Source organism: Apodemus sylvaticus, chromosome 6, assembly GCF_947179515.1.
Source record: "Apodemus sylvaticus chromosome 6, mApoSyl1.1, whole genome shotgun sequence".
Taxonomy (NCBI): Eukaryota; Metazoa; Chordata; class Mammalia; order Rodentia; family Muridae; genus Apodemus; species Apodemus sylvaticus.
This window is the reverse complement of record NC_067477.1, coordinates 107179385-107189041: the sequence shown is the minus strand read 5'-3', so window position 1 is coordinate 107189041 and position 9657 is coordinate 107179385. Positions and strand designations below refer to the sequence as shown.

General features: G+C 44.1%; 1 protein-coding gene across 1 annotated transcript; it reads right to left on the bottom strand.

Moving 5' to 3' along the window:
* Window positions 1–633: 633 nt before the first annotated feature.
* On the bottom strand, window positions 634–1203 carry Msgn1 (mesogenin 1). Its single transcript, XM_052184816.1, has one exon. The coding sequence runs from the start codon at window positions 1201–1203 to the stop codon at window positions 634–636; it is 570 nt and encodes a 189-aa protein (XP_052040776.1).
* Between the last annotated feature and the right edge of the window lie 8454 nt (window positions 1204–9657).

The window sequence follows — 9657 nt, the reverse complement described above, 5'->3', positions numbered from 1 at the left end:
TCCCATTCTCCCTTACCAAGAAAACTCTGGTCATAGGATCTTCAGTGTCTTAAATCAGCACACTCTGCCTGCTTGTTACCTCCTATTTATTGTGACACACACACACACACACATACACACACACACTCAGAGAGAGAGAAAAAGAGAGAGATCTGAGAAAGCATTAACTCCTTAATTGACATCTTTCTAAACAAGAATCCAAATGTCACATTGGATCCTGTACAAAATACATGTTTAAATCCAACAGAAAGAAAACTCCCAACACCAAAATGGTAGGAGAACATAATTGTAGGTATTTAACATTATGAAAAAGAGTGTATTTAAACCATATTGACCCTTTTTAAAAAAATACCTTTAAAAGACACAGGGCAAAATAATCTGTCTCTTTGCAAAAGCTGAGTCACTGGTGACACGATGAGACTATGTGGAAGTGTCCTGCTTGCCTGGCAGGTGAATGCCCTGGCAGTTTCAACAGGTCAGATGGAAGTCCCGCTAGGATCACAAGATGGTCACTAAGTGTCCACAGATAACTCTGTGCTATTGTCCTGTAAGACAACAGGTCCAGGGTCTTCAGAACTCCTCCTATGTCAATCCATAGGTCTGGAACCAGTGGGCTCCTCCAAGGGGCACAACTCACACGCTCTGCGGCCTGGGCTCTCTCCCGCCGTTGCCATTGAGAAGGTCTGTGAGTTCCCCAATGTACTTGATGGTGTACTTGAGTGTCTGGATCTTGGTGAGCGGCTGGCCTCTCTGGCTGTAGACAGGGGGCAGGTAATTTCGGAGCGTGTGGAGAGCATCTGCCAAGGTCCGCATCCTGAGTTTCTCTCTCTCACTGGCCTTTCGTCTCCGCTGGACAGACATCTTGACTTTGCTGCCTTTTTGGCCTTTGAGACCCCCAGCCGTGTGTAGATACGGGGGTTGGAAAGCCAACATGCTATAATCCAACTCTGCTAAGCCGCCAGCCTCGTGACTGCTGTAGCCTTCGCTGCCTTCCGTGCTGGCCCCACTGTGCCCACAGGGCAATGCAACCTCAGAGTAGGACTCCAGAGAAGGAACTGGGGAGAGGCTTTGAGTCGGGGACGCCTGGATCAGCTCCAAGGGCCTGGCTCTGCTTTTCCAGTCCCAGGAGGCCAGCAGGTTAGCGGTGTCAGAAGAGTCCAGGCCATCCTCCAGGCTGAGGAAGGTTTCACCCAGGTTATCCATACCCACGAGGCAGCAGTACAGGGACTCCTGGGCAAATGTGAAAGAAAGTTCTGCTGCCCTGGCCAGAGACCAGCTCTCTTTTATGATGGTGGGGGATCGGGGACAAGTGGGAAAAGGGGCCCTGCTGGAGGGAGTTCAAAGGAAGAACCAAGGACTGAGGATGGAAAATGAACTCCCTAGGTGTCACTTTCTCCTCGTTGATAATTAGCATCTTCCAGCTAAAATGTCTTTAAACAGAACAGCCTCCAAGAGAAGAAAAAAGGAATTATCTTGTTGTAACTAAACCAATTAAGGCTGCATAACCAGGCTTAGCATTGTCCTGTGGAACTCATTAATGGGGGAGCCAAAGAAAACAAACTGGGCATCTGCTGCAAGGAGGGACTCCCCCGTCCACACCCATCCACACCTCCCCGGTATTTCAGAGTGGATGGAGTGATGTTGGAGAAGGAGCATGGGGTTGAAATGAAGTGAGTTCCCTGAGCTTTGGTTCTCTCCTGTGTCAAATGCAGGCAATCACGGCTCCTGTTTCCTGGGGTGGGCGTAGGCTAGCACACGGAAGGCACTATAATGGTTGCCCGCTTCTTTCTAGCCCTCCACTGTGCTTACCTGTCCCAGGTTTTGAAGAATGTCTACCCACTGAAGGACAAACCAGCAGATCCACTAAGAGCAGAGCCCTAATGTGCAGAAATATCTCAAATGATATTTGAGCTCTGCTTCAAATGATCAGAGATGGAGTCCCTGTAGCAAACAGGCACCGGAAGACAGAAGACACCTTAAAGCCAGGAGCTTGCAAGTGTACCTGGCTGGTATTTAGCCTGATGAATGTCTTTTAAAATCCAGTCACACCTCGGGTTTTTTTTTTTTTTTTTTTTTGAAATGTATAGAGGAAGTGTGAAATTAAACAAGAGAGTGGTTTTCCCCCAGCACCACTCCAAATGCCACCGAATGTGTTAAATTGGATGGCCTTGCTAGTTAGCTTCGTTTCCTATAAGCTCCCATAGACTCTGCACTTTGGAAAAGGAGACCCAGCTTCCCCCATTTGTCCCAGGAACAGAACTTAGTCTGCATGCAGCTCTTTGTTCAAAGGAATATTAGCATCCAAGTCACCTTCAGCTTCACGTGGACGTGTCCTTTAACGTGGTTATTTCAGCCCTTTTGCAATTGTTAGAAAGAAATGTCAAGGACCTAATTAGAACAGTTGTGGTATTTTCCTAATGAGCAAGGCTCAGGAAATAAACATTTGAAGTATGTAATCCGGAGGAAAATGCTCTTAGCTTTACTGTTTGCTGAAAGACCCTGCACCAGGTCCTGGGCACCAGCTTAATGAAATATAGTGAATGCATTAAGTGATCCCTCCTCCTCTTCTTCTCTTCCTCCTCCTTTTTCTTCTTCTTCCTTTCTTCCTCCCCCTCTCCTCCCTCCCTCAGCCTCCCTTCCTCAATCTACCTCTCCCTCTCCTTCTCCCTCCTTCTCTCTCTCTCTCTCTCTCTCTCTCTCTCTCTCTCTCTCTCTCTCTCTCTCTCTTTCTCTCTCTCTCTCTCTCCTCACTTCTGCTCTGGTCAAGAAATCCAGAGTACAGTGGAATTTTTCTAAGAACTTTTTGAGAACATTTTGTGTATTATAACTAACCTTCAGATTTTAAAAATTCCAATCGTGTACACATGAGAAGGCTGAGGTTTCCAGGATTTAAGAGATTCAGTTAGAACCCCTAACACAAAGTGGCACACTCAGTAGAAAGTGGCAAATGTAAAAATCCAACACCATCACTTTAAAAAAGAAAAATAATCTTTCCCTTTGTCATTCTGTTGTGAGAAAAGCAGGTGACAAGGATGTGACTTAAGGATATAAGGAAGCTCAGGTAGTCAGAGTCAACACTTAATCTTCTGTCTTCTCTATATCCAGGTTAGCTTATTTCTGCTCTAAAAATGTCACCTCCCTCTCCCCTTTCCACAGATCCTTTAGCAAATCACTAATTATTTTGAGATGCTTCTCCTCTTCCTCCTCCCCCTCCTCTCTTCTCCTCCTCTTCCTCTTCTTTTTTACAAATTGCCTTTTTCTTCTTTTCTTCTATTTTTTTTTTGTAAAGACAAACTCTTTCTGTGTAGCCCTGGATGTCCTGGAACTCTGTACACCAGACTGGTCTTTGCCTCCCAGTGCTGAGATTAAAGGCATGCAACACTATTCCCGGCCCAAACTTCATTTTCTGCACAAGAAAATCCCCATTAAATCTTTGGTTCATGTGAGCAGGGAATGTAGCTCAGTTTGTAGAATGCTTGCCTGGCATACGAAGCCTGGGATCGAACCCTCAACCCTGTGGAAACTAAGCGTGGTTTTATACACGTGGCAATGTCAGCATTCAGGAAGCAGAGGCAGGAGAATCAGACATTTGAAGTCCTTCTCAACTACACATTAAACTTAAATACATCCTAAGATTCATGAAACCCGTCTGGAACAAAACAAACAAACAAACAAAAAAACAAAACAAAAAACAAATATCGGTATGTCATAGAGACTTCTGTCACTGTTGTCACTTGTCCCCGCCATGCCATCCGCCCAGACATCAGAGCAGCTCAGTGCCCTGACTGTACACCTTCTGACCTGGCTCTCTAACAGTTTTGCCCCCCAAAACATGTTATTAGAATAAGGAAATGTAGCCGGTGGTGGTGCATGCCTGTAAGCCCAGCACTCTGGAAGGCAGAGGCAGGCGGATTTCTGAGTTTGAGGCCAGCCTGGTCTACAGAGTGAGTTCCAGGACATCCAGGGCTCCACAGAGAAACCCTGTCTCGGAAAAAAAAAAAAAAAAAAAACAAATCCAAAAAAAAAAAAAAAAAGAATAAGGAAATGTCCTGGCTTCCATCGTCTTAAAGCACACTTCCTGTCTCCAATAAGAAGCCATGCTGGTCCACATTGTGATCATAAAAAGAGAAAGAGGTGTGAGAATATGTTCTGCGGCAGGTGGGGGAAGGAGGTGACTCAGTGGGCCCATGCCAAGGCATCCCTTCCCCCTGAGGGACCAGACACACGCTGGCATAGTGCAGAAGAGAGTTTATTCAGGGCATGGGATGGGAGTTAAGGGGGTAGTAGAGGCAGAGAAAAGCAGAAAGAGGGGGGAGGGAGGAGAGCCCAAGAGGAGCAAGAGAGAGGCTGAGAGTGAGAGAGGTAAGAGAAGTAAAAGAGAGAGGAGGGGGTGAGCAGCCCCCTTTATAGTAGGCCAGGCCTACCTGGCTGTTGCCAGGTAACTATAGGGAGGAGCATACCTGGCAGTTGCCAGGTAACTGTAGGTACGCAACGCTGGCTCCTTCTCCCTCCCCACTGCTTCCACCATGTGTTCTAAAGCAGAAAATTCATCCTGTCTAGATGGGACCCAAAAGACCTTAGTGGAGTGTGTGCTGTAGAGAAGGGCAGCCAGGGTTCACCTCCTTTAGAGTAAATGTCCTAACCTCTCATGGTGCATGAGTTGTGATTTAGAAAATGGAATTAAGACCCATCCTATCTTCGACATGAAGAGCTTCTGTCAAACTCCTTCCTGGATCTAAAATATTATGAAGCTTGCTTGTCATTCGAGTGTGGATGCACTTAATTCAAAGAGTACAGCACCAGCAGGAAGCCTAGGGAGCACTGGGTCCGTGGCTCCGTCTGCACTCTGGCAAGGCCAGCCGTATTTGGTGCTACATGGAAACGCTGTGGCAGAGATGGGAACAGAAGATGATCGCAAATTGCCTGGCCTCAAGACCCATCGTTTTATTCTCTTGGGACTGATGCGGATTCTATGCTATGTTTTCATACCAAGTTCACTGCTTCTTTCCCACAGAGTGAGTTACTGGGATAAAGTTTTGGTGTTTAATTTGATGTCCATTACTCACCTAGCATTTATAAGTGATTGTGACTATGATTATCACAGCCTGTCTTAATATTACCAAGCTTAATAAAAAAAAATAATAGTCTCACTATGGAAATTATCCATTCCAAACGTAATGACATTTCCATGCTACACTACATCAGGAAAATCCTCATGGAAGATGGTTCAGATGCAAAATCTGTCCCATGAGAAATAGCACAATGTGCAGCTTATATGAACAGTCCATATTGTACACCTTACAGTCTGTCACAATACGACATCATCACTGCCAATAACTGCAAGGTACAAGGCTTGGTTCGAAGCTCACCTTCTCTAAGAAGTTGTTCTTGCCTTCCCAGACCTCAGATTTCTACTGTTCTCCAATGAGCAACACTTGATTTGGTCCCATTTCTCTGCAGGCCATTCTGGTACCGTATTCCTATAGATCTGGGTTTCTATCCAGCTCGTGTTGGGTGCAAAGGAAAGAAAGTTAAACTGCTTTTATCTTCATCAAAAATATGGATTAAATAGATAATCATCTTCTCAGGTCCTTGCAGCATGCTGAGGTCTAACAAAATAACTATCCACATATCCACTGAATGTGATTGTGGAGAATTAATCATGTCTATGTTTAATATTATCACCACCAATCCTGTTCTTTAAAGAAAGAATCCAGATGCAGAATTACTCAGTACCTTGCCCAACATAGCACGGTTGAGGTCTGATATTCCCAGAATTAGAGTCACCTGGAGACTGGCTAGTAACCACTGGTTTTGCTGTTTCCTGGGAGAAGCTGGAGACCAGATGGACAACTCCTGTAGAGCTGTTGACACTGGCATCCAAGCTTGAAATGGAACTTGGAAAATATGAATAGACTAGCCAGTGTTTACACAACAGGCATAGAAGGAAGACCTGGGATTAATCAGTGCCTGGACACTACTAACTGAACAGATAGGGAGCAGTCCCCTTCCTTGCCCACAGTTTCATTTCTAAGGAAGTAGTCACCCAACGTTAACTATGACCCAAAAATACTCGAAGGAGAATTGCAGAAATAGACATATCTCAGGTTTCAAATACATACCATTTACAGGACTATGAAGAGCTATGACACCATACCACTGCACGCAACCTAGAACACATGACATCCTTTCATGTCATCTCATCAGGCAGGCACTGTGTCACCTCACATTATCACAAGAAGAGATGTAACTATAGTACAATGTGATAATCTCAAAGGGAAAAACACATTCACACTGGATTACAGTAGACAATGTTACTTGTTACACTATATCGTTGTAATTTATTTTTCAGTTACAGTTCTTAGTCTCTTACTGCACCAAATTTATAACAAAGCCTTAACATAAATACATACATGGTGGGGGGCGCTGGAGAGATGGCTCAGTGGTTAAGAGCACTGGCTGCTCTTCCAGAGGTCCTGAGTTCAATTCCCAGCAAGCACATGGTGGTTTACAACCATCTGTAATGATGCCCTAATCTGGATTGCAGGTGTACATAGAACACTCAATTACATAAAATAAATAAATATAAATCTTTTTAAATCAAGACAGAGAGTAGATAGGATAAAATATATATTTATGGAGTTTCTACATAGAGAATTTTATGCTATATTCAAGGTCTCAGTCATCCACTGGAATATTAAAACATCGGAGAATGTGAGGAGACCTTTATATTCAGTTTAGATTGTCTATATTCCTTAGTTACATGGGGATAAGTCAGGCACCTACATAATTACTTTCTGCCCCCCAATAATGGACATTCCTAACTCTAACAGTGTGAAACAAGTGCTATATGTATGTGAGCCCGATTGTTCTTTGGCCATCCTCATACTAATTGTGGGCATGAGAATAATAGTAACACAAATACTAAATTTCTCTACTGATAAGTTCTTTGTTGATTTTACTTCACGTAAAGGACATAGAAATATGACTCTTGTTTCTATTTCAAAAAGAAAAAAAAACCCTAAGGCATAGAAAAGTTGTTCTGGTTAATGAATTTGAGGGACAGTTTAGACCTAGGCAGGCTGATTCCAGGGGCTCAAGACTCCAGACAGACATATTGTCTCAAGAAAGATAAGAGACAGGAGAGCGTTGTGTGAGGCCCCTAGCTGACTGTCCTGAGCTATAGTTCTATTGCAGTGGGCAGCTGTCTGCCTGCAATCCTGGTATTTTCCTTGGCCTTTAATTCATAATTAGCATAATCCAACAGGAGATAAGGGAGGTATTTAAATATTTCTTATAACAGGAAATTTTAGGAAAAACATTTTATTTTTTATAAAATTAACACACCTGGGTACTGGTGCCAGTGACAGAAATTGTGCTTTGCATATTCTGAATTACTGTAGCTCTTTCTTAGTCGATGGTAAGGATAGAAAACAGGGTCTTTCCTACACTCACAAAATCAGTGAGGTCATCTGCTTAGGTAGGCTGATCCTTTTCTGTAGGGGAGAAAACACAGCTCTCTCTCTCTTTTTCATTAATTTATTGTTTTACACTCCATATTTTATCCCTCCCCCCTCGCCGCCGACCTTCTGTCTACCCTCTGACTGTTCCACATCCCATACCTCCTCCCCTCTCCCCAGACACCCCACCCCACCTGACCTCTAAACTCCCTGGGGCCTCTAGTCTCTTGGAGGTTAGGTGTATCATCACTGAATGAACACGGACCCGGCAGTCCTCTGCTCTATGTGTGTTAGGGGCCTCATATCAGCTGGTGTATGCTGCCTGTTTGGTGGTCCAGTGTTTGAGAGCTCTCAGTGGTCGAGATAAAAGTTGATAAAAGTTTTGCATAAGGTCACTGAACTCAGCTTCTTTTTGTTTTCTTCAAAGCTACAACCTCACCCAAGGCTCGACCTGAGACACACCCAGAACCAGCAGTACCACATGAAGTTGCAGCTCCCACTTCCTCTCCAGAGATACTCATTTCTATTTAGTTTCTTTGATTTTTGAAATGGAGTCTCTGTCTGTGACTCTGGCTGCTTGACTACTCCAGGTCCTCCACCTTCAGCCTCCTGATCAGGTGCCTGGACTGGGAGTTTTGGTCTATAGAGCACCACATCCTCTGTCAAACTTGTAGCCATAGCAACCCAAAATGCATTGGCCAGTTTACCTCCGGAATTCTTGACAAGCGAGAGATAGAGCTGCTGTTTAATTAATTAATTAATTTTTATTTTATCTTATTTTATTTTGGAGGGGCAGGGTTTCTCTGTGTAGCCCTGGCTGTCCTGGAACTGGCTTTGTAGACCAGGCTGGCCTCGAACTCAGAGATCTGCTTGCCTCTGTCTCCTGAGTACTGGGATTAAAAGCATGTACCACCATCCCTGGCTCCTGGTGTTTAAATAGTAAGGAATAAATAAAGATTTGGGACTCTTTCTTTCTAACACAGATATACAAATTCAACAAAATTCAACAAAAGATATAGATAATACTTGTGGAAGACAGGGATCGGTGTTTGAGGTCAGAGAAAATACCCAGTGGTGGCAAGGTAATCTCCCTATGTCCATAAACTATTAAAGAGAATTAAAGTCTGTCATGAGTTAATTGACTTGGTTACTGTTCTGAGGTCCAGTGTCATCAAGCCTGTGAGAGACTGAGTAAAACCCGAGGAGCACACAGTTTCAATAGCTATCATCATTGGAAACAAAGAAACAAAGGATGAAAGAAAGGACAGCCCAACACAGAGCTGCATGTTTTTAATCTCAGCACTTTGGACACAAAGCCAGGGCTTTGTGAGTTCAAGGTCCGTCCGGTCTGTCTACATAGTGAGTTCCAGGGCAGCCAAGGTTGTTACACAGTGAGACATTATCTTTACACACACACACACACACACACACACACACACACACGTAGCCCTGACTGTCCTGGAATTGCCTTTGTAGACCAGGCTGGCCTCGAACTCAGAAATCTGCTTGCCTTTTATATATATATAAAAGAGACAGGCGGGCAGATAGACAAACAGAAAAAAAAATATTTGTCTCTTCTGCCTGTGCTTTGTCCCTCATTGTAAAGTCACTGAGTAATGCTTGGTTTCGCTCTCCTTAAAAATAATAAGCTGCAAGGAAAGCATCAGGTGGTGGGAGTGATTAAATGATTGTCTCGGGTCATGTTGACAATAAAGAAGTAACAGTAAAACAATGGAAAGTAAATGATTAGGACTTACTTCATAGGAGTCACAAGACAGAGTGGCTTGTCCATCAGCATTTCTTCATGGATACAGTAGTGACTCCTAAGTGCCTCCCAAACCCTCCCTAAAGGACCGCTGGTCCTCAAGGGAGGCTGGGGTACGTAGGGAATGTTGTTTTTCTCAGTGACATAGCATAGCCATTGTACTGACTGCCCAGGCTCCTGTAAATACCTCTCCTTCACCCATACTCATGCAAGCATCAGTAACACACACGTGCACGTGCACACACACACACACACACACACACACACACACACACACGCACATGAGCACATGCATGCACACACACACACAAGCATACACACACTCACAATATGAAGTGGGAAGGGAACTTCATTGGAAAGAAGAATAGTTTCAGAGGGCAGAAGGATATTGAACACGGCCTTAAATTGTTTATAAAGGTGTATGAAAGTGTC